The 24587-nt window shown below is 46.4% G+C and overlaps 2 protein-coding genes and 2 non-coding genes across 4 annotated transcripts in view; all 4 read right to left on the bottom strand.

Moving 5' to 3' along the window:
* LOC149338872 (uncharacterized) overlaps nt 1–17569 on the bottom strand; it is a 143733-nt gene extending 126164 nt beyond the window's left edge. Inside the window, exons 1-2 of the mRNA XM_089550822.1 lie at nt 17557–17569; nt 16817–16881 (exon numbers count right to left, since the gene is read on the bottom strand). Coding sequence (XP_089406948.1) covers nt 16817–16881; nt 17557–17569 — 78 coding nt within the window. The remainder of the gene's footprint in view (nt 1–16816; nt 16882–17556) is intronic.
* TRNAL-CAG (transfer RNA leucine (anticodon CAG)) lies at nt 7498–7581 on the bottom strand. The gene has a single exon. It is a non-coding gene; the product is annotated as a tRNA-Leu (tRNA).
* Nucleotides 10953–11036, bottom strand: TRNAL-CAG (transfer RNA leucine (anticodon CAG)). Its single transcript has one exon. It is a non-coding gene; the product is annotated as a tRNA-Leu (tRNA).
* A 598-nt stretch (nt 17570–18167) lies between the features above and the next one.
* Nucleotides 18168–22980, bottom strand: LOC149338871 (uncharacterized). The gene is made up of 3 exons (XM_089550821.1): nt 22948–22980; nt 21939–22258; nt 18168–18785 (listed from the first exon to the last, which is right to left on the bottom strand). The coding sequence occupies exons 1-3, from the start codon at nt 22978–22980 to the stop codon at nt 18491–18493; spliced, it is 648 nt and encodes a 215-aa protein (XP_089406947.1). The 3' UTR covers nt 18168–18490.
* Nucleotides 22981–24587: the final 1607 nt, after the last annotated feature.

Raw genomic sequence — 24587 nt, 5'->3', positions numbered from 1 at the left:
AAGCGTTGTAAAATGTTGCCTCTGATTCTAGCGTAAAAAGGGTAGCAAAAGAGGAATAAATTGAGGATTCCCACTGCAGGCTGCGCGAAGGAAATGGATACTTATCTACTAAAGCAAAATACGTTTCCAGGCATGTTATTTATTACAATGCACCAATGTTCTATTTATAGAACTTCTTTTTTTACAGAATTTTATTTATTTATAGAACAAGTATTTATAGATCTCTATAACGCAGCATCATATCAATCTCAGGACAATGTTACGCCAGAAGTAGCCGCCCAGGGTTGATGCTAATGGAGCTCTTATCCGTTTACATCCAACTCCTACTTTTTTACCTGGTTGAGGTCACATAACGAAGGGTTACAATAATCAAATCCCGCATGATAGACTAGCTTGAGGCCGATACTGATTGGACCGCATCTGCAATATTCCACATAAAGGAGCGATCATCCGCAAGGCCTCAGCGTAGCATGCCGATTTTACAGAGAGAGGTGTTTAGAAATTAGGCGCATAGCTGTGTTACAGACGCTGTTGTGCCGGGCCTCTGGCTAGTCTACGCGGCGTCACCGTTCACGGAAAGGATGCTGCTTGCCTCTGTTAATGCGAAAACATTATATGGCCGTAAATTATTCCTCTCTGTGAACTGTACTAATAACTCCAACCTGGTATTCTTGGAGCCTCTGCCATGTCTCCTAATGCTTGGTCTCCAGCCTGCTTCTTTCCTACTTTGACATGGAGGTCACCCATCTGTACAGTGCCCAATGTTTTCTCTTTGCTCATTACCAATTCCACCTCTTTACAGATGCTTTCTACGATTTCGAAGAGGATACCAAAGATCTCATTGAGAAACGTCAAAGAATGAAAGAAACAAATCCCAACTGACAGAGTATCACTGCCAGAGCTATAAAAGTTAATCAATAAGCGCAGGTTAACTGACGTAAGAAAGTTTAATATGGATAGAATCGAGCATGCTCTAAAAAATGGAGGTAGCCTAGAAGCGGTAAAATGGAAACTAGGCACAGGCAAAAATCAGATGTGTGCGCTAAGGGACGAACAGGTTGATGTCATTAGCAACAGGAAAAAGATAGTTAAAGTAGCTGAAAAGTTCTACATATTTTTATACAGCAGCCGAGCGCCGTAACCACTGAGCCATCGCGGCGGGGAGTAATATAAGCAATAGCGATATTTTTTATTTATTTATTTATTTACAGATACCTTACAGGCCTCCAGGGAGGCATTGTGTAAGGGGGAGCAATAAATATGTGCAACAGTAGCTAGAAAAAACCAAAAATGCGTAGAAACAAACACGGTTACGTTCTAAAAGTTGATTACAAATTATCACGACAGTACAAAATACATGCAGAAAAACATTGGATAAGAAAATAGAATATAAATACGACATAATAGTAACGAAAAAAAAAGAACATGAGCAAATACACAGGAAGGCAAATGGGCTGATAAACAGGGTGTGACAAAAAAAAAAAACAGGCATGACTCGGGCAGAGAAGACGTGCTAGGTGTTATCGATATAATGTTTGACCAGATGATTATGAAACGTGCTGCGGTTGCGCTGCAATGCAATGCAGTTTGGATGATCATTCCATACACATATAGCACGTGGGAGCGGAGAAAAGTTAAAGGCGTGAGTACTGCCATAAATGCGCGTGTAGCTGAGGTTATTCTGCGATCTGGTTGATGAATAAGAGGGTCGTTGCAGGTGCAATAAAGGTGACTGAGTGGCATGGATTAATTTGTGCAAGACCTGCAACACCTGCCTCAAGGACATGAAGACCAGGAGAAGCCTCCATAGCACGTACTTGCAGGCGCGTGGGTCTATTTAAGGCTGGGGGGGGGGGGGGGGGGTAGGGATATGGAGACGCGTCCCTACTCCCTGTGGTTGGCTTCTCCGCGATGCACCCTTCCAAGCCTATTTAGTTGCCTTAACTAGCAAGGGAGGGCGCCGGTGTCGCAGGAACACAAGCACCACGGATGGAGTAATAGACGATATGCGAAATTGCTTGGCGGTCTGGCAACACCGCGCCCACAACTTCCGGTTTCCATCTTGGCGCGGTCGAGCTCGTCGAGCTGGTGCATCGTTTGGTATGCGTACTTTCTTCTTGCGAGTGGAATTTCAACAGGCAAGCTTCAGCTGCTGCGTTGTTTTCACAGCTGATCTTCGACCAAATGTAGGTGCTTTCAATAAGCGCCAGCTTACTCCTACCGCATCCTCAGCCTCGCTTGAAGTCTGGCGCTGATGATCGCAATAATCCGCACTCGAAAGTGGGTTGGAAAGTCGAACCGTGACCGTGTGCTGTTGTCGTTTTAATGGTCGCATTAAAGCACCAGTTCAAGTATCACGCATTATCATGGCTATTTTATTCCCAGGTGGACGCGAATTCATCTGGTAGGGTAGCGAGCGGTTATTTTGCGGTGAGTGCGCACGTGTGTTGACAAACTTCTGTGACAGTGCGAACTTTCGTTCGCGCCGACGCCAGGAGCTTCGTGCATTGCAGTATAATCACACAAGACCCTCGACCAGCTGCGTAATTCGATTCCTTTAAGGCCGATTCACACGACGGACCGTTCGCCCGCGGCCCGCGCACTACGTGTGCATACGTCAGCACTTTGAGGGGCGCGCTGTCGGCCGCCATCCATCCATGCATCCAGCGCGCCTCTCAAAGTGCTGACGTATGCACACGTAGTGCGCGGGCCGCGGGCGAACGGTCCGTCGTGTGAATCGGCCTTTACTGTAATGTGCAATGCGCATCCGCGGTTTTCAACGTCACCGTTTCAGAGCCCGGCGTCGGTTGATTTTCGCCACAATTCGTTAAAACTGCGTCCTGCTTAAGACGCAGTCAGTCGGCATTAACAAGAGGAAACTAGGCATGCACATATAATTCAAAATATTGTAAGCAAAGACGCAGCTTTTTTTTTTTTCAGATAAGCACTGAGCCACCGCGGCGGCTTGATTAGAGAAAGATGTTACAGCTGTAGGTGCATACACGGACTCGATACGCTGGTCAAGTTGTGTGTGCAGGGGCGCAATTAGCCTGTTCGGTTGCTTCCGAAACTTAATTAGCTTACTCCCAAACTTGGACAAATGGCTTTGTTGCGAAGCAAGCTGTTGGAGCTTGCCACAACGATAATAAAATCTGATGGCCTGAAGCGTTTTCAGAACACTGTTGCACGTACTTTCTAGCTTAGACATGCGTCCCTCCTTCATAATAAAGTAGCTATATTATTCGCTTCTTTTTTTTTTAGATTTTCGTCGCCGCAGATATCGAAGGTATAGGAATCCTCAAGAAATAAACCATTCGCACCTGTTTTTACACGCTTCACAAAGACTCCTTAACGCGCATAACATATGCGTATGATCCAGAGAGTTTGCTCGCCCTTCTAAAACTAATTGGACACGGGAAAAACTTAACTGAACACGTAGCAAACTAAGCAGTAATCGGCATATGGTTCTTCGAGTGAACTTATTTCGCCATGGCACAAGCGATTGGCCCGCTCAAAAAAATTACCTTCTCTATTACGTTGTTCAAGTATGCGTCTAGATATATTCACGCCCGACCGGAGAGTTGATATATGCACGAAATCGGCTTCTAATTTTGATCAGAGACAACAAAGGCTGTGGTCCTTATCTTAATTTAAACGCAAATCACCTCGAGAGATTTGTCAAAAATCAGCGCAGAAAGCGAAAGCTGCGCACTGATCCGCGTGCTGACACATGATACCTCGCATGGCGTTTTGTGTTACTAAAACGTTGGGACGGAGTAAAAAAATAGAAAAGTGAAAAGCTTGAACGGACCTAGTTCTGGCACGCATCGTAGTGTCTTTTCACAGTGGAGAGGGTAGCGCAACACTTCATCGGCATTTTACTTTTCAAACGAAGCGCAGCCGTTTTAACCCAACGCTGGGCAGCGGTTTCGTTTTCTGTACCGTGCCAACATGGAGGACTTAGTTCTCGGAGCGCCGAGAGATGGCGCTGCGCATTTCGCATATCGTCTATTGCTCCGCGCGCGCGGGGGAGACGGCCCTCTTCGGCTCGGGAAGGGGGCCGCGCGCTGACGTTCACGCGCGTGGGGAGGAACGCTCTCCAGAATCTCCTCCCGTCCAACCGTGGAGTAGCCCCTACCTTAACGTGGGCGAACATTCGCTCGTAACCGTGCTCGCGTTGGTAACTGGCGTAGTTTGTTGGTAACGGGCGTTATTTTCGTTGTAGCAATAAATGCCTTGTTTGTGTGAGCCAGAGTGTCAATCTTTGGTTCCCACACAGGAAGGCTCGCCATGGTCGGCGTGCGCTCGGTAGCGTACGCGATCATGGGGTGGGGTCCAGGCGGTTTTCAATTGGGTCAGGCGCGGTTAAGCGGGAAAAACGTATTTATCTCCCTCTTTTAAGAAGCTCACAGTAGTTATCGCGGTATGCTTTTTGTGTGACATTAAAACACCTGAAATGAGTGCTATTCAGTTTTAAGTGGCCATACAGTAAATTGTTGTAAGCATAACAAAAACAAAACTTTCGTTCAATATTGAAGACATCTGGCATCTACGCTACAAACAGCAGTGTTGAAAGTACACAAGGGTATGCTTTAACTTTTATACCTGTCTAAATTTCAATAATTCTCGTGCTGTTTAATGATTTCCGGAATACACATGCTGCAGATCAACTGCGCAGCAGCTTGGGGAACAGCAAGCAAAATTTGCCTGGCTGAAAAATGAGAATGAAACCTTGAAGAAGCAGCTAGAAGCGGCCGAGAACATAGCTGGTGAGAATTCTGAGATGGCTTCACATTCAGTGTATTTAAATTTGTAATAGCGGTATGAAACATGCTCTTGCAAATAAATTTTTTCAGAAGCGTGCATTTTTATCTGAACGTACTTTGAGTGGTTTTTTGCTCAGAGGCATATGTGTGCACTGGAGCAGTCTGCTGACTCTTGATCGATACTTCACGGATACAACTGTTCTGTGCCCTAAGCGTACTTTTGCATTGTTGCAGCACGTCTTCCGTTTGAGTTATTTGGTTGTAGCGTAGCATAATTTACTCAAAAGCGTACTGGCGCGAAAAGACGGAGACAAAAGCACACACAAATTCGCAAAAGTGAACTGCTTTTTCAAGATGAAACAGGCATTAGCTGTGATGACATTTTAACACTTTTAGAATTTTACCTTTCATCGACTCTCGGTTTATTAAACCATCAGTTTTGTGTTCAGAGTCATGCCGTTTGCACTGGGTAGTCTCTTGCCCCTATTTTCAGTGACATATTTTTATCGTGTGTTGACAAACGTGTTAATGACCGGCTTTGATTGATCTCAAACGTTAGTATGATATTCAGGTAAGCAGATCACTATCTAATTGTGCTCAACAATCATGTATGTTCGAAATTAAGAACCATTCCTAAAGACACAGTCACCAATTGCAGCAGCGAATCTAATTGGATTCTTTTCAGGGAAGAAGTTCCCCGCAATCATAGCCTGCAGTTTGTTGATTTGCAACACGTGCTTAAGCAGGATGGCCATGTATGTTGGTTCTGAACCCCAGATCATGCGCACATTCCAAGCTAGTCAAGCGAGGAATCTTTGCGACATGCCTGAATGCAGTCCTGACAAAATCTTTTGATTATAAGATGGCACACAGCTTTGATGCGCAAACAAAACGCATTCACCAAGCTGGGTACCCAAAACACCATATCACAAGTACTTGTGAGAACCTTCTCAAGAAGCGCAAGCCAACGTTGGAGGGTGATCACGGTCAAAAGAACAAAGAAAATCAAAAACAACCGATAGTTGTGATTTCCTGTATTCATCGGCTATCGCACAATTTGAATAAATTGGCCAAGAAATATAAAATCAATGCAGTGCTATCTGTTTTGTGCAAGCAGTAGCGCATTTGCACCTTTAAAACAGAAAGGCGTGTTAAGCAATGCAAAAAGAAACCACATTCTCGCCACTTAGTGCACAGCTGATATTGTGTGTGTGGTACCTCTAAGCTGCGGCAACGAATATATCGGCCGGACTGCTCAGTGCCTCAACGAAAGAGTCAGGCAGCACAAGATAACGATAAAAAATGATTACGGCAGTCATACGGCCACTAACAGCAAAAGCTGCAAATGCTGTCCGTGTTTTGAAAACACATGATTCATTGCGAGATCCAAAGACAGATTAGAACATCAAATAATTGAAGCATATTACATCCAGCAAAGAGGGCCTATCTGCGTGAGTAAGCCATCTGGTTCGCTGTCAGAAGATTAGTTTTTTTAGTGGATCATTGCAAACGTACTGCTTCTGTTTTTTTTTTGGCAAGTATATCTTTTCTTAAGCCACTTTTTATCTTTTTTTCTTGTACCGTTTTGCTTGTATCTTTGGCTCGCGTGGTTATAAACTAGCTTTTTCGAACAATTAACACGAAAGTTGGCGAAAGTCCTGTCTTGTGTGTGTTTGTCTCCGTCTTTTCGCGCCGGTGCGCTTCTGCGCAAATTATGTTTTGTACAATATTCGTGCTTAGTGGATGTAATGTTTACTCTTCTACAGCAGCGTTTATTCTTTGGGTCCGACTGCCGGCGCTGTGAGATCAAGGTCGTCTCTTTATAAGCACGCATCGCGCAGCATGTTTAGCATTGCCATTTCTATTGCTTAACAAATATATTTCCCTGCTTGAGTTTTCACACTTACGTCTATATTTGCTTACTGATTTCATTTGCCTGTTGCTCATTTTGTGCTGGTCCAATTGGCTCTAGACTAATGCCTGCAGAGTAAAACCAATGCCAGGAACTGAAACTCAACTAGCTGCGGAGGCTTCTATCGTTGGGCAATTGAAATGTTTACAGTAAATGATAAGCCTTAGTCGCGATGTTAGCTTCGCTCATCGTGGCGCCTGAGGTTAGCAGTAAGGTGTTACTAGCAGTTAATAGAGGTTAGCAGTAGCTGGTAAGAGTGCTCAAGCTCCTGACAGCACCTTCCTTGATGCTAAGTGAGTGTTGTTCTCACTACATGATTTGCCAGCTTGTTTTCTGAGGTGCGCTCATATACCACTATTTTAACAAGGTTGACACATGAATGAAGTATCTTGCAAATAAATCTAAGAGTCATTTGCTAACATGTCATATGATTTCGCGAGCGCCTTTCTGTTTGTAGAGCAGTATTCATAAAAGCTACGAAGCAGCAACTGAGACCTCTTTCAGAAACGAATCGCTTGTATGTGCCTTAATTTTGGTCTTTCACGGCTTAGGTAAGAGGAGGCAATGGACTCGCATCACATGTCTTACCATTTCAGGGCAGGTCACATGTCAGATACACATCTGTAAAAGAATCTAAGACTTTATAATTTGAAGTGGAGAATGGAAAATCGCTGAATACTACATTCAGCGTGCAGTGAACGTTATCGCTTCTCCTCCTCGCCACAGCAAATGACGAGCAATATGGGAACGTTTTTCTAATGTTGCTATTGCGATGAAGTAGCGTCGCGGAAAATATAAATGCAGGCAAATAAAAAAAAATGTCAGAAGTGGGATTCGAACCCACGCCCGGAAGACCGGACTGCGACCTGAACGCAGCGCCTTGGACCGCTCGGCCATCCTGACAGCTCGGAGGGCGTTGAAATTTGGCAGTGTGTCAAGAGTGTCGTCTTTCAAAGAATGCGGTTGCCTGGCTGAATAGTCACTGTAGGAATAAACAGACTGTTAACTCGAACGCATTGCTGGCCGCTCTACTGAAGGAAAGGCAGTATGCGCGTTCGTGTATTCCACACATGACCACCTACTGTGCCATCTACGGTAGTCATTAGCTCAGTTCACCATCACTGTGCCTGTGACGTCATGTGTGAATTATCTTCAGGTGCGTGTGTGTGTGTGTGTGTGTCTTGAGCAACCTGGGGTCGTTCGAGGGGGCTCCGGCTCCAGGAGCAGAGCGTGTCCCAGCTCGGAGTCCTGGACGGACTGTCCCAGCTCCGGATACGGCACTCGAGACCCCAAAGACCTATATGGCCCACCCGTGCGAAGACGCAGCCCGAGTGGCGAACGATAAAGCGGTAAGCTTTAATAACAATTGCGAACATCTGCCTGACTACGCTCCATGCAGTGCGAAGACCTTTCCCATATCTCTCCAATTAACCCTGTCCTATGCCAGCTGCGGCCACACTCTACCTGCCACTTTCTTAACCTCATCAGCCACCTAACTTTCTGTCGCCACCAGCTCCGCTTCTTTTCTTTTGGAATCCATTACGTTACTCATAAGGACCATTGGTTATCTTGTCTTCTCATTGCATGCCTTGACAAGCCCAGTTCTGCCTCTTGATTTCGGAACGAATGACATTAATCTGCGTTGGTTTCCTGACCCACTCTGCCCTGTTCCCCTCTTTGAATGGTACACCTATAATTTTTTTCCACAGCTCTCTGCATTGTCCTTAAGTTGACGTAAGCCAACACTATTATTACTATGCTGCATACAGCTTCGCTTTGCAACAAAAACCCTATTTATAAATTAGAAGCCAGCTTCCCTGCAACACTTCGTATGGAGCAGCGACGTCGCTTCTAATACGATCGCATTCCACTGGTAAGGTAACCCAAGCACCCCCACAGTTTTTTTAACTTTTTAAGGATAAAATAGTTTGAGCGAGCTTCGTCCTTTGTACATGAGTTTCCTTCTGGTCCGGGGTTTTTTTTTTTGTGGATCTAAAACTACGATTTGACGAAGACGGCAATACTCTGTTGTAACAAGTTTCTGCGTGGTTATGAAACAAAAACTGTCGGAAACACAGTTTCGCAGTTTTTCACGACCTCTTTTCGTTGCTTCAACGGTCACTCTTTCGTGCTTACAGAAACCTCTACGATTTAGCCGACAAAACTAAGAGAGATGTGATTTTGATACCCGGGGACCCGAAAAAACAACAACATACTTTCTTCGGACCCATCGAGACTAGCTACGCGGCATGCAGTTCCACAAGCAACATTGAGTACCCCGGCTCTTATCGTAGCAGCCTATGGTAGCAGCGATTCGTGCCGCTCCTGTTAAGCTCTCTGCTTATCACTCTGGCAGCGTTGGTGGCGGAGAGCAGTTTGCAATCTAACTGCTTCTTACAACTAGTCGCAGGTTCGCCATGCGCACGCTCTTCTAATTCTGGTTTTCAATCTCGCTACTGCCACCTCAGGAAGTGCAGGACACTGCGTTTTTTCATTTTGATTGCCGCATTGGCAGTCCCCATTAACCAATGCGGCTGTCAAAAAGGGAAAAATGACTGGAGTACAATCAATAAATAAATAAATCAAATTCTTTCTGTCTGTCTTTTACTCTTGCTGAGCTGTCCAGATTAAACAACAAAAACGAATAGGGGGGGGGGGGGGGGAGCCAAGGGTAAGAAACTTCCACAGACACCATTGTCCAGCTAATCTAGACATCAGCGCCAATTCTTCCTCATAGCGGCTGGAGAAAAGCCAACTGGAGCGTCGTGGCGTTGTCATGGCAACGGTATCGAACAGAAAAAAAGCTTCATGCCCTAATGGTATTCGAACCACTGCCAGCAAAAACAGAGCCACTTCGTTTTCCGCTGCCTCAGACTACTTGACAACCTCTGCTCTCCGTGGCTTGGATTGCATGCACATGAATTGTTCATTTTTAGCCATCAGTTCCTCTCCAGTCACCAGGGTGGGCTGAAGTATTTCAAACAGAAGCGAGTAGGCGTTTCCTACCCCTGGGGAAGCATCGGTCCGCTATCCAGCTTTTCGACAAGAGCACTTCTCTTCGTCTTGGCATAGCGTTCATCATTGCCGGGATTTAAATAGGGCATTCACACCTAGGAGGAAGCTCGGGTGAGGGGGAGAATGCTGTCGTGTGTTATGGGTGGTGGGGGGCGGTGGGGCGTGAACTCGGAGATCCCTTCCCAAGGCTAAATGTCTGCTAAATAGGATTACACTAGTTGGCCTGCAAACCTGTGATGAAGAAATGCGCGAGCTCAGCAGGACGAAATCCGGCGGGTTGAGAGGCTGAAGAGACAGTGAACATGGCCTTGAAAGCATGTCTACACATGGGGCGCTGCAGCCTGTGTCAGATAAGACATGGCTGGCGCCAATGAATCTTGCCTAGCATCTGTCCACTATGGTTCACTACATGTTTGAAAGGTGGTGTTCAGCGTACCTGGGAAGAGTTGGTGATATATGTTAATAAGGAATCCTATAATAATCTCTGATTTCCGCTGGTCTAGTGGCGCTGGCCTTATGCCTGATGTATAAGACCAATGCTAGGAAATAGAACTCAACAAGCTGCCGAGACTTGTATCCGTAGGGCAAATGAAATGTTAAGAGTAACTGATAAGCCTTAGTTGCGATGTAAGCCTCGCTCATTGCGGAGCCTGAGGTTCGCAGTAAGAGGCTGCCAGAAGTTAGTAGTAGTTGGTAAGAGTGCTCCAGCTCCCGAGAGCACCGTACTTGACGTGAAACCAGTGTGGTTCCTATCACTACTTGCTTTGCCAGCTTGTTTTCTGAGGTCCACTAATAAAACGCCCTTTTAGCCAGGTTGGTACATTAATGAAATATCTTGACAATGAACCAAAGAGGCATTCGCTAACATGTACTATGATTTCGCGAGCGGCCCTCTGTTGCAGGAGTGTTATTCATAAAGTAGCAATTCAGGCCTCTCTCAGAAAGAAATCGCTAGTTGTGCCTTAATTTTGGTCTTTCACGGTTGAGTTAAGAGGAGACACTGAACTCGCAACGCATGTCTTCCCATCTCAGAGCAGGTCGCATGCGAGAGGACACATCTGTAAAAAAAGAACTAAGGCTTTAAAATGTGAAGTGGAGAGAGGAAAATCGCTCAATAATACATTCAGCGTGCAGCTAACGGTATCGCTTCACCTCCTCGCCACAGCAAAAGGTGTGGAATATGGGAGCGTTTTCCTAACATCGGTCTTTCGACGAACCGGCGTCGCAGGAAATAGTAAATAAACGCAAGAAAAAAAATATGTCAGAAGTGGGATTCGAACCCACGCCCGGAAGTCCGGACTGCGACCTGAACGCAGCGCCTTGGACCGCTCGGCCATCCTGACAGCACGGAATACGCTGAAATTTGGCAGCATGTCAAGACTGTTTCTCTTGAAAGAATGCGGTTGCCTGGCTGAATATTCACTGTAGGAATAAACTAGCTCGAACGTAATGCTGGCCGCTCTGTTGAAGGAAAGCCAGTCTTCGCGTTCGTGTATTCCACACATGACCACCTACAGTGACACCTACGGAGGACTTCAGCCCGGTGCATCATCTTGCGCCTGTGACGTCACGTGTGAGGTATCTTAAGGTGTGCAGAACGGGAAAGCGTCGACTTCGCGCTCTGAAGCACGGGCGAGGAGCAAAAATATGGCATGGCCACCTGGAGCACTATAGGCACATCCTAGAATGAGAACAAAACAATACTTTTAAGCGAATGAAGAGCCGCAAAGTTTGGTTTATTGGGGTTTAACGTCCCAAAGCAACTCAGTCTATGAAACGCGCCGTAGTGAACGGCTCCGGAAATTTCGACCACCTGGGGTTCTTTGAAGTGCACGGACATCGCACAGCACACGGGCCTCTAGAATTTCACCTTCATCGAAATTTGGCCGCCGCTGCCGGGATCGAACCCGCGTCTTCCGGGTCAGCAGCCGAGCGCCGCAACCACTGAGCCACCGCGGCGGGGAGAATAGCCGCAAAGGGCGAAATCCAGAAAGAAACGCTGTATGATAATTCAAGAGACAACGTTAATGGAACTAAACTTTAGTTCCATTAATGTTGTCAAGAGGCACGGCCCTCATTTTCTAGGCCTCACAAGGTTGCTAGAGGACCAGGCAATGCAGAAGTATGAACAGGGAGATATTTGTACTGGTTAGGGTTGCAGTGGCAAAATCGTTAGACATGTTCTGGTAGACTGCAAGGCTGAATATCCAGATAACGAAGCAGGCAACGTGAGTCGTCCAATGATTTTCGGCTTTATGGACATTAAAAGGAATATCAGCACTTATAAGCAGATAAGAGCAAAAGCAGAATGGTAAAATTGCCTGAACGTCACAGAAACAAAACACTATAATTTGGAACTATAAAAATAGCATCGGTATCAAAAAAAATTTATAGGGTTCAAAGTAAAAAAAATAAAAGATGCAAAAAAATTAACAGTCGTTTGAACTATTTTATGGATTTAAAAATAAAAAAGGCTGAACTCAACACTTTCGCTTCAGTAGTAAACATCTTGTGAACTGTAAAAAAAGGTGTGTTTTGAATAGTTTTGGACCGACAGCTGGTGGCCCTAACACTTAATAAACAAGAGCAATGGGACACTAAGGTGGGGTGAGACTGAAATCGAGTTTCAAAATTTCGCTGTACAGCAGTAGTAATAAAAGCTATGGTCATTAAATTTGAAAGGAATATTAAAGATAGACGCAGCTTGCATTAGAGTTAAAAATTTGTTTTAAATTTTGAATCAGTATTTTTATTTTTGTTTTTTTACTTTTTTATACGTTTGTACCCTGTCCTTTGCCAACCGCGGCCACCATATTCCCGCAAATTTCTTAATCTCATCCGCCCACCTAATTTTCTGCCGCCCCCTGCTACGTTTGCCTTCTCTTGGAATCCACCCCGTTACCCTTAAGGACCAGCGGTTATCTTGCCTTCGCATTACATGCCCTGCCCAAGCCCACTTCTCCCTCTTAATTTCAACTAGGATATCATTAACGCGCGTTCGGGTTAATTGGAGAGACATGGGAGAGGCCTTTGCTCTGCAGTGGGCGTAGTCAGGCTGATGATGATGATGACATTTGTACCTTTTCTTTAAGATCTACTATCCACAGAGTGTTCCAATTTTGTACAAAGGTAGCAACAAATGCTTCACACAGGTGGAACTAGAATTGTGTTCCTACAACAAAAACTAGGTTTGTTATGTTTTTTGCTTTTGCCGTTGCATGAAAATTGCCACTTATAACAGGTCCTTTTTCATGCTATAAAAAATAAAAATGCACCTAGGCTATTGATTCTAGATCCAGTTATGTAACTGCCACTGATTAACAAATCAGAGAAATGTTGTTTGCTTATGCCCTATAGTTCCCGAGAAAAAGGTACACAAACTTTCAAAAATGCTGTTTTGAGAGAAATGCCGGTAAAGTTTTTGAAAACATTTTTATTTTTCAAAAATTCCCTGGGCTGTAGTCTTTTGCAGTGGCAGCATCGCCATACCCTTTCTCTTTGTTTCTTCGGTCCTTTCTTTCCTGTTTCGCTTCAGATCTCAGCTTGAAATCATTTTTTTTTACCCTCCGCGTGTCTATAGATGCTATAGTCGGATACAACTTAAGTCTGCAGTGAAGCTCCGCCCACATTCAGCCTCTACGCACAGAATTCCTCCATGACAAAGAAGTAGTCTGTTGCTTAAACGTTTTTTGTCACGTAAACAAGAAGCTTAACACAAGTAAAAAATTGAAACTGTAGAATTTTGATACGTCGATTGTTTGACATAGTCAAACATTAAAAAATTGGTTTCGTATATAGTTTCGACTAGCCAGCGGAGTAATACAAGACACCGCGGACCACGGCCCAGTGTTAGCAACTGCTGTTTTTATAAGTTGTATCCTACTATAGCGTTGACGCACACAGAGGTCCAGAGGTGGCTCCCAAATGTTTGAGCACCCTTACTCGTGCTACATTTCTATCATTATAGCATGCATTGCATCATCGACAGCTGTCTGAACTGTTTGGAGACTGACAAAGATGGTTTTAGCACACCTCACCCAAAATAATTGTTTGTACATCGACAGCACAAGAGGACAGCGTCAAAGCTTAGCGCACAGCCATAAACAGAAGAGCTACAGGAGGATCCCTAGTGGCTTAAAAATGTACTGCTTACAAAACTAAATTCAAAACCGAAACCGAAACCTCCAGAGCATTCACTTTCTGCACGTATCTGAAACGAAGAGACTGCGTCGAGATAAACCCACTTTTCCTGTCAACGTGTCGAAGGAAAAGGACAAAAAAAACATTTTCTAAACCGCGAATACACAAGTGTTATATATTTTCTGAAAGATAAAGAAATTCTCGATCAGATGATTGAACAATCTCAAAACTGAATTTTTTGACCAAACAAAATCTCACCCCACTTAATGCTCAGCGTGTACTGCAGTGTATGTTGCTAGTGTTTCGACAATCAAGGGAGGCAGCTTGTTTTCGAACCTGCTACATATAGCTAGCATCGTCGCTGCACGCTTTTCTTGTTTAACACGAAATTAAAAACATATCGCCGTCCTTTCTGCTACCCGTCCGCTATCTGCACCTCCATTCTTGATTCATCTCTTATGGGCAAATTTATTTGTGGTGCCAAATTTTGCGATCTCTTTTCACTATCTAGTCTTCCTGATCTCGAGACTGCGTATGTTGTTATTACATTTTTATTTGCCTAAAGGAAAGAAACCGAATACAAAAGAAAGAAACAAAAACGCAGAAGGCACGCGGCAGCACGCGACACGGAATTTCCAGCCTAGGAGCACTTATCTCTACGCCCGTCTTCCAGCATCTTCTGTTTTAATGGTACAGTAAAAATGGAGATCACGCAAGCTCAAGTTGTTTTCACGCTTCTAAGCTGTAGCTTATCTCTATTAAACTTCTACCTAAATAGGTCTGGTTTGGTGGTCTCGCAATTGTGGCACACTGCGCTGAAACAGAAAAGATAGATCATTGCTCGTTGACCTGCCCCCGCGTCTCCTCTTTAAGGACACGCCTGCTAGAACGCCCGTTAAGAAAACTCGGTCTAAGTGTATGTGCAGGAATGTGCTGTACGCCCTTCAAAGTTTTCCTGTAGACACGAAACTGCTGCCATCCTAAGATCTTTCTGAATTCCATTATCTGGCTAATCATGTTCAAAATTCATCTGTAACCAAAACTCCCTAAACACTGTACGTTTAGCTCCATTCCCATTTTCAGCCACCAATCTCACAGTGTTCGATTTGTTGTAAATTTATATCACCAAATCTGCATTCCTTTTCTTTTAATTATTTTGAGCCCCTGCTAGTGGCCGCTTGTGTCTTAGCCAATCTGCCGCGGTGGGTACGCGACATTATCTTCTTGAGGACAACAACAACGACAGAGAATAAAAATCCTCGGCAGAGAACGGCCGCGACTTCACAGCCACGCTCCCGTACTGGACTTCCAGCCCGGTGCTTGCAGGCACACGGAAATCCAGGAGCCCCGTCCCCGCTACGCGCCGTGGTCGCATTCGATCAGCCACGCTGCCTAGCCGTCGCCTTCGACATTGGAGAGTTCGACCGCCAAGTGACTATGGTGACCACAAGCTCTCCTCTCCCGCTCCCCAAAACTGCCGGAGTACTTGGGTGTCTACGCTATTGCGGGCACAGCCTCCGAATGGCGGCCGGGGTCATCACCATGCTCTTCAACCACTTCACGTAACTACTGTGGCTGCCGATGGCCGGCCGAGTAGTGGCGAGAACCCGCTTGGCTGAAGAGTCTCGTACCTCACCGAGCACGGGAAGAAAACAGTCCAGGGTGCAAACTGCACAGCCTTCGAGCTGCTGTTCAGCGTGGCCACCATATCCACTCTTTATGGCACGTGCGGGCAGCCGACCGACCGGCGGCAGCCGGTACCAAGACAGACAAATGAGCAAGGGTGCTTCGATGCTGTCATTATGACATGTTGAGAAATTTTACTCGGCCGGGTAAAGGCAGACTTAAAAACCAGGTGCTAACATATCTTAAAGCAGCTCTCGAAATGAGGCTGTAGATCGTAACACAAACATAGGCTACTTCCAGTAAAGTGAGGTGCAACTCAGGCTCATAGCGGGAAGCCCACGTAGCCCATTTGCCCCATGCTTACATAGAAAATTTCGGTGGGTTGCTTAGGTCAGACTGGCATTGAAAAAAAAATAGTATATGATATTATGCCTTGAGGGTACAATGGGGGCGTTTGGGGCTGTGTCTGGCCCTAAAGCATACATATCGGCCCCCTGTGAGGACCATGTGGGTAGGCCCCAATTAGTCTTGCCCCCTTTAGAACCCGCATTGGTACCATGCCGATTTTTAGGGGCTAACTGAGATAAAAACCTAGCGTTCATCCTCAGGGGCTGTCCACATAACACCAAAATAGGACCGATGGGGGAGCTTGGTGGGCTACCAACAATAAGACAATAAATGACGGAACCCAACGGTAAATAACCGAAACCAAGCAGCATAGGGGATGTCTTTTTTTTGTAGTTTTTATCATCAATGAAAGCAGAAGAAAAAACTGTCGCACGCTGCCGGTAGGATCCCAACCAGCGAGCTCCGAAATTCACGTCCGGGGCTCTACCAGCTGAGCTACGGTGACGGCTGTCCAATAATGTGCTTTCAAGTGTATATATGTGCAGTGTAAGCGAGCCCTGAGTGCGTTCACCAGCGCCACCCTCGTCCATGGCGGCGGGCGTAGCACGTCCTGTATTGCCACGAGTGCCACGTAGGAACGTGGTTGAACGGTGATGGTGAAGCTGTACGAGAACCTTCTTATCAGCCTACGGCATCAAGACTGCCAGATTCGAGGTCCTCGATGAACACATTCAGCAGACAAGGGAATGGAAAGAGTCTTTCGTTATGACATAAATGACGGAACCCAACAGTCATCGAAACCAAGGAGCATCGAGAAGCCTTTTTAATTTCGTTGTTTTTTTTTATCAAGGGGAATTCGGAAGGCGTGGGTTGGGATACCACCGCCGGCATCTGGTTGTTTTTCCTTACGCTTTTATATATCCCCCCTCTCCTAAAAGACATCCCCTATGCTGATTGGCTTCGGCAACTGTTGGCTCCCGTCGTTTATGTCATGAAGAGCACCTCTTACCAGTCCCTTGTCTGCTGAACACATCTGGCAATCCAGGCCGAATGTGGGAGGCCCATATGGGCTACCTGCATAGGTCCCAAATGGGACCTATTGGGGCGTTTGAGGGCAGCCCATTGTGGTTGACTGGGGCCCGCTTTGAAAACCACACATTTGTCCCATCGGGGATCACATGGGCTACCCGCATTAGACCTACAGGGGCCCTCATTTCATAGCTCATATATGCAATACAGGAAGCATCGTTACTCACTAAACACCAGACCACTAATATCAACATCTACACCGACCGCAGCGAAGTCATATGCAGTATACAACACAGACAACTGGAAACCCACCTACATGAAATTCTCGTAAAATCCTATAACAGCAATCCAAACTTTATAATAACCCTGCGTTGGATACCTGGTCATACCGGGATCGAGGGAAATGAGCCAGTTCATCAACGGGCACGCGAAACCAATATCCGGGAGCCTTCGATACCATGGCCAAATGCAACACCAGTGAAAGGAGCCGCAACATACAGAGGAAATACCTGAATACTACAAGAACACCGCGGAAAATCGCACAATTTTACCCCAACCTGAGCCGTCACTGGACACTGAACAAGCATACGTCACTCGCAAAGTCCAAGCTAACACTCTCCTCATTCCACTAATGCTGTACAACTGCGGATGGCGTGACACAGCTCCCTTTACCAACTGTCCATAGAACCAAGGGAGACAAAAAACACATTCTCTACTCACGTAACACTGCCATTACCTCTCCTATTTCCCTTATCCTACCCCTTCATCATGCAGTGCTCGGCTTCACTCGGACTCGGCAAATGATCAGCCGGCCTTGGCGGAACAAGCACTAGTCAAGTGTTGGCCCAAAATAAAGTTTTTTCCTTCCTTCCTTCCTTCCTTCCTTCCTTCCTTCCTTCCTTCCTTCCTTCCTTCCTTCCTTCCTTCCTTCCTTCCTTCCTTCCTTCCTTCCTTCCTTCCTTCCTTCCTTCCTTCCTTCCTTCCTTCCTTCCTTCCTTCCTTCCTTCCTTCCTTCCTTCCTTCCTTCCTTCCTTCCTTCCTTCCTTCATAGCACACACTCTGCTACATAGGGCACTTCGAAATTAGTTTTATACTCACAAAAGCACAAGAATATCAGTGCCACGCTGACGCCATACGCCCGTCGAGACACCGAGTCAGATGCGAGCTACGCCTTGCTGTTATATAGAAATTTCCCCTGTACGCACAGCAGTGCAAAATAGTTCATATGACCTACCCGTGTGCCCTCCTGTGTCCCGTAAAGCCTAACTTTCGACGCGTCATGATTTCGTTCAAGGGAGCGTCAATTGAACTGTCAGGGATAAAGCGGAGGTCTCATTTATAGACCGGCGCCATCCTTTCAGCGCCTGCGATCCACACTAATATATTCGCGCATTTGTCCTACATCCCGGTCACATCCAGACAAAGTGCCCTTCGCATCTCTTTTCACACCATGCGTTGGCTTGTCTTGAAGTGAAAGAGCAGAATCACCGCGCTGGCAACAACCATCCTGTTTTGAGGCAATGCCGAGCACAGAAAATGAAAAATATCCCGGTCGTACAAGTCCGAAGCCTTCTTCGTCCCACCACACAACTCGGTCCGGAAGGGAGCCCGAAAGGTAGTGCGCGCGGTTCCGAAGGCGAAGGCTCTGCCTTCATCAGAACCGCGGTGAGGTGGATGCAGACGACCCGTCTGCTTGCTTCAGTCGATCGGCTGTCCTGGACCCAAAGAGGTCGTGGTGATTTGGGCTCGTATATTCGGTACCACGGCCACGAATTGTACTGTTTCTGCCGCCGACACTGCTGCCTTCGCCAACATCCGAGTAGCGGACGGCATCGTCGTTTTCCTGGCTGCCAGCCTCGCCGTAATGGAGTGTGAACACCAGGGCCAAGACGGCGACCACCGTTAGCGCCACGACGAGGACGGACAGCTGCACGAGCCACAGGGGAGTCCTGCGACGAGGCAAAATCCAGTACGCAAACGCTAAGCCAGAAATGGCTAAACGTGCCAGAGGCTGCACTCATTGGAAGACAAAAATGTGCTTTTACAAGCACTCGCCCCGAAAGGAGCACCCGTGACTCCCTGATACAAAAAGTCCAAAGGTCCAACAGCCTCAGGTATTCTCCCCGCGTAAAAACCGTTCATTGCAAGGACTATGTACCGGTATTACACCCGTTTTATCCACTTCCGGCTCTGAGCAGCTTTATGGCTTTACAGTCATTCGGAGAGCGTTACTGTGCTATGCTTTAGTAAAGTAAGGTAAGATATAGATGGTATACTTTATTATGGTTCGTATAGTAGGGTACGGTATAGTATTCTATGGTATAGGGTGTCATGTTCTATTTTAGGATATGTTAGTGTAAGTTTAACGTCTCAAGGCTGCACATGGGTTGTGAGCGACGCTGCAGTGCAAGACTACGGATTAATGTCGACCACGGTGAGTTCATTAACGTTCACTCACAGCGCACAGCACCCGTATGTTGTTACAATTCAGCCGCATAAAAATACGCATACCAATTCGGTTCCATGTCCTTGGGCACAGCAATCGAATGGCATAGCCGTTAAGCTTCCGCGGATGACTTAAAAATAGCTGTGATCATGAGTGAAACACTAGGCTGAGACAGAAAGCTCGCTAACTCGGCTGAAACACACTTACTCCGCTCGTAGTGATTTCAGCTGCAAACGCTGCATTTTCATCCACATTTCCCTCTCGTACGCTTTACAATATCCCGACCCGTCTGAACCATCGAACCGCAAAGCATTCTGGCGATGATATTGCGCATAGCGTATCCTAAACGCTATTTTAAACTGAATTGCATGTTATATATTCCCTCTTTGATATGAGTAAGCGATGCTAGCCGTCTTATGACGAAAATTGGCAGCTCAAGCGAACTTGACGCTCAAATGTTCATCGCCACAATTGCTCCTTCATACAACTTCCAAGTGCAGTATCATGTCAGTTTAAGAAATGCTATGCAGCCGTCGGCTATAGCAGTAACCAAATCAAATTTATGCAAGGACTCATGCATGTGAGTTCTTCCAGAGCACTGGTGATGCGTGAAGAAAGATGTGAAGAAAATGGGTGAATTTTGTCTTACAGAACGGATTGAAAAGCTAGAATTCGCAAGTGTGATTTGAGACTGAGAACGAAGTAGCTTCCCAGTACTCATTCATTTCACAGAATTCACTGATATTCATACGCAGTCATTCTGTTCAGGTCATGTATTTCCTAGCGCGGTGGCTCATGGTTATGGTTACGTGGCGGCCAGCTGAAGAATGAGGTGGGATTAACGATGAACAAGAGATGATTTAATGGCCGCTGGCCTAGCGCGAGCGCTCCATCCCGCACCACTGCCAGTTTCGTCTCAGTCACAATAGGACATTCGAGTCCTGAGTTCAACTATGCTTTTTCCATCACGATGAAGATGCCATGCAAAGGAAAATAAAAAAATATTGGCCGACCTTTATGCTTCTCGGTAATGAAATTTTTAAACACAGCTGCCGCGGAACCGTAGGCGACCACATACGGAACACGCAGTGCCGAACGGAGGCTCTTGTACTCGAGCAGCTCGCACAGCGCTTGCATCCGGTTTTGGTGGCCTCCAAACGCCGAAAAGCGTAATTATAAGCCTTATTTTATCATTTATTCTCGTATTTTACTTAAATAAATATAAATCTTATGCTTTTGAGCATTCCACTACATTTATTGCATTTTTTTGGAGTGAAAGAGCTACACTAGGCTAGCAGAAGCGCATTTCGCGGTGCTTGCCAAAGGCCACACTGCACAACGTTTAAAAAAGTATCTATAAACGTTGCTACTGCACGTGTGCCGTTACCATGGTAACCATGAAACCGCAGCCGCTGCGCCGCTCTGCGCATGCGCAGAGTGACGTCGCGCAGCTGGGATATAAGCCGGAAGCGATGCGCTCGGTTCTCAGACGCGCACCATGGAAGAAGGAGAGCGGCCATGCTCGCCACGGCAGCAGTACAGGCTGCGTGAAATTGAGTCTCCCGATCCAGAAGTCATCTTATGGTACAAGGCCGGCCGAAAGCGTGAAAACTAGGTGAGAAAGGCCAAGCGGGCGCCCGAAGAACAAGAGGAACGTCTCGCGAAGTGACGCCGCCAAGCTGCTGAACGGGAACTACGGCGTGTCGTATCGAAACGTCAGTAGACGAAACTTCTTCCGCTACGTATACCCTGGCTTAGCTGAGCTAAGCCTCCGCCAATTAAAAAAAAAAGTGCGCACGTGCGGCGTAGAAACTGTGGTACTACTGGTCACGTGGCAACGTCGGGCCGCCATTGGTTCGAAGAGGTACTGCCGCGCTGTCACAGAAAAAAATTTCCAACTTGCCCGAAACTCGCGTCTGCAGCCGCTGAAGCTGCTGCCACCGCTCGAGAGAGGGTGTATGCGCCTCGGCGTCGGGATTCGCGAGCGTTTAGCTTGCATGTGAGCCAGCCTTGAGAACTTCGCTCCAACAGGCCCGAGTAGTATATTTCGGTACACCCCAAAGAGGCACTAATTCCGGGGTCATCCTGAATGTCTCCTTCAGAAGAAAAAAATTGCGAGGGCACTTTGGCAACTAAAATGTTGAGAGGCAAAAGCCGTGGACACTATGCCGGGACTACTTCCGGTGGATGTGAGGTCATACCTTTCCCGTGGGTATATCGATGCCCAAATTATGCGTCTTCCGGAAATCTTAAGTGTTAATTAGGCTTAATTACACATTTTTCTATCTAATTTGAGGCAAATCCGGCGTTTTTCCGACCATTCTGTGACAATTTTCACTACGGTATGGTGACTCTATGCCGTGACGACATCTGTTGGATGTGACGTCATATCTTTTTCGTAGCTATATCGACGCCCGCGCTATTTCGACGCAATTTCGACATTTTTGTTGCCTATAATGAATTACCTAATTAATCTACAGTCATCAAACTTGTCTTCTAGGTTCATTTTTTTCGTCCTCTATCTTAGCAACCATTGGTTTTCTTCTACAGTTTTTAGTTCCCGAGTTAAACGCGTGTGACAGGCTTTGTTAACGGACGACAGTATGAGCCATTAAAGGCTTTCGCCTTAATAAATTTCCAGTGGAACTGTGCTCACCATCGCTGCTTGGCGTTTGCCGACAGACCACGAGTACTGCGCGAGAAAGAGTGCGTGCAGTCGTCCGGGCTTAGGCTGTCCGACGAAAAGCTGCGTGAAAGCTTCACCCGCCTTTCCTCACGCTTCATGGCATTGACCTCCTGTAAATCACTCTGCCGCTCTCCCTGGCAGCCCATGATCGAAGGCCCCTGTTGCACAACTCGTTCGTTCCAGCTGTGTTCGTCGGCTGCGGGTCTCTCTGTAAGCGGCATCTCATCCTCCTCCTCTCTGGAGGTCAGTGGAACGAGCTCGGAGGCCTGACAGCTGTTCTTCTTGTGCTGCTGCAATAGTAAGCGGTGAATTCAGACGCTGTATAAACCAGCCAGATATATCGTGTGAACCAGATATATCGCTCTGCCCGATCCTTGGCGCCTCCTCACATCTGTTTCGGCTAGCGCGTTTAAGTGAGGCCGAAATAACAAAAAACTATACACAATCAGGGCCCCGCCGCGGTCGCTCAGTGGTTACAGCGCTCGGCTGGTGACCCGAAAGACGCGGGTTCGATCCCTGCCGCGGCGGCTGAATTTCGACGGAGGCGAAATTCTAGAGGCCCGTGTACTGTGCGATGTCAGAGCACGTTGAAGAACCCCAGGTGGTCGAAATTTCCGGAGCCCTCCACTACGGCGTCCCTCATAGCCTGAGTCGCTCTGGGACTTTAAACCCCAGTAATCCAAACTATACACGATCAGTGCAGTCGATGCTTCATGTTTATGATTTCAGTCACATGACTGCTGCTATCCCACTACAAAGCGGAAAAAGAAAGATGGAATGTTACCTGTCCTGCGTAATGCTGTATGACACATAAAACGTAGATCACATTTTGTGCCCTTAAACAAGAAGCGAGGACTCCAGAGAACCAGGGACGAAAATGCCCTAAAAAGTGTTTTTACTGTGTGCCATCAATGTCACAAACCAGAAAAAAAAGTTTAAAACGCCAAAATTGACCGTGTTCAAACAATACGGCGCTCGCCTTTGGAAGCTGCTGCCACCGTACATCAATCATACTGTCGTGGTCGAACATCTGGTGGAACAAGCAGCAGCAATGGTGGTGAAAGCCAGTTAAGAAGTTTATCTGAGTAAAACAAGTTCTTGGGCAAGTTGGTACCATTCTTGATTCATACCGGCAGCGAAGAAGCACAAGCACAAAGCGAAGGAAAAAGCAAAAGCACGTACTAATGCTGCACTCACAACTGGATTATTGCGAAAAATCTCGGGCATAAAAAGGGCTTACGCACAGCAACCACGTGCCAAGGTGACACCGGAAAACATCTTATCATATTGCCGCGAAAAGGTTGAACTCCGAAGTGTACATAAAAACCGAAGCATTACTACTACAGCAATCTGCTCTTTTGTTTATATGAAAGGCCTCCAGGAGTTCGCGTGCCGTTTGATACTTGCTGCTGCCTAGAATTCTAACACTGTCGAAACGTGGCGAACATGTCATGCAATACTGGCAGTGTTTAACCAAGCGCAGATTTTCTTTGTTCTTTCCCCTAGCCTGTAATTGATACAACGCCCTGTTGGACCGATGTACACTTTTCCATATGAAAGTGGCAGCTCGTACACCACCTATGATGCACACTGCACCAAGGGCGTGGTGTGCTTTTTTCCACACCCGGTTCTTCTTGTCTCACCTCCGGAAATCCGAGGGCACAGGTTTAAAACCTTCACCGAAGCCGAAAAAACGAGCGGCACCCCATGCCTTTTCGCAACCTTCTTCACGTTATGCGACACTTTTGTAGGTACAGGCGCGGACAGAAGTAAACGAAGCACGCAACTGTCTTCGAATATTTTTCACGCGTCACCTAATTGAAATTCCCAGCAGTGGTACGAGCATGCTGGTAGCGGAGGTTGGTGGGCTTTCTTGTGGACAAACAACGCTTCTTCATTACCAATGGAGAAAGCGTGATTGCACTCCGAACGCAGCAGGGTGCTCCGTTTACTTATGGCCGCGCCTGTACGTGGCAACTTCCGGCCGCAGGTTTCTGTCCCTCTCTTTCGTCTTAGGGTACGCTGTGCGTTCCTTCACTTTTTCAGGGTAGCTTCTGCAACAAAAGTCACGACCGACAAGAGGTAACCTGCTGACAAAATTCTTGTCAATTTGTTCTCAAAGCTAGACTGCATTTCATGGACGCACGATTTCTCAAGCGCCGAATCCAGACACAAGCTAACTATGCCTATTTTTATCACCTTCGAATGAGTGGAGTCGTAAGGCAAGAGGTGCTTCTGAAGGGTTCAGAAGCATCCAACAAATATGATCTCTGCCCAACTTCACCCGGATATCTGAAAACTGAAGTTTGTCGTTATCCGCTGTCTCGTAAGTGAATGTAGCTCCCTTCCCATGCTTTCTAAAAGCATCTAAAATCCTGTTAACAATAGCGCAGTAGTGTAAAGGGCACTGCTTGTCTAAAAATATGAAAACATCATCATATCGGTACACTTTGACGAACTCGTCCGAGTTTAAAAAAAAGTGCTGAAAGCCTGGTGAATGCTGTCTAAAAAAAAAGTCGCTTAATATGGACGCGGCGCATGATCCAATGTAAATGCCTTTAAGCAGGAAAAATTCAGCTGGCATGTCTGTAAACAATTTTTTTACTCTATTAGCATTTT

This window comes from Amblyomma mixtum, chromosome 6 (genome assembly GCF_055824585.1).
Source record: "Amblyomma mixtum isolate Tamu chromosome 6, ASM5582458v1, whole genome shotgun sequence".
Classification (NCBI taxonomy): Eukaryota; Metazoa; Arthropoda; class Arachnida; order Ixodida; family Ixodidae; genus Amblyomma; species Amblyomma mixtum.
The sequence above is the reverse complement of the archived record's forward strand: the minus strand, read 5'-3'. Positions and strand labels throughout refer to the sequence as shown.

Bases quoted from the DNA above. Each gene is read 5' to 3' on its own strand.
- LOC149338871 (XM_089550821.1), bottom strand. From the start codon at position 22,980: ATGATTGATGTACGGTGGCAGCAGCTTCCAAAG. The intron at 22,259-22,947 runs GCGAGCGCCGTA...TTACTATTGCAG, and splicing joins GGTGGCAGCAGCTTCCAAAG to CAGCACAAGAAGAACAGCTG. The intron at 18,786-21,938 runs GTGAGCACAGTT...GCCTCGTCGCAG, and splicing joins GCAAACGCCAAGCAGCGATG to GACTCCCCTGTGGCTCGTGC.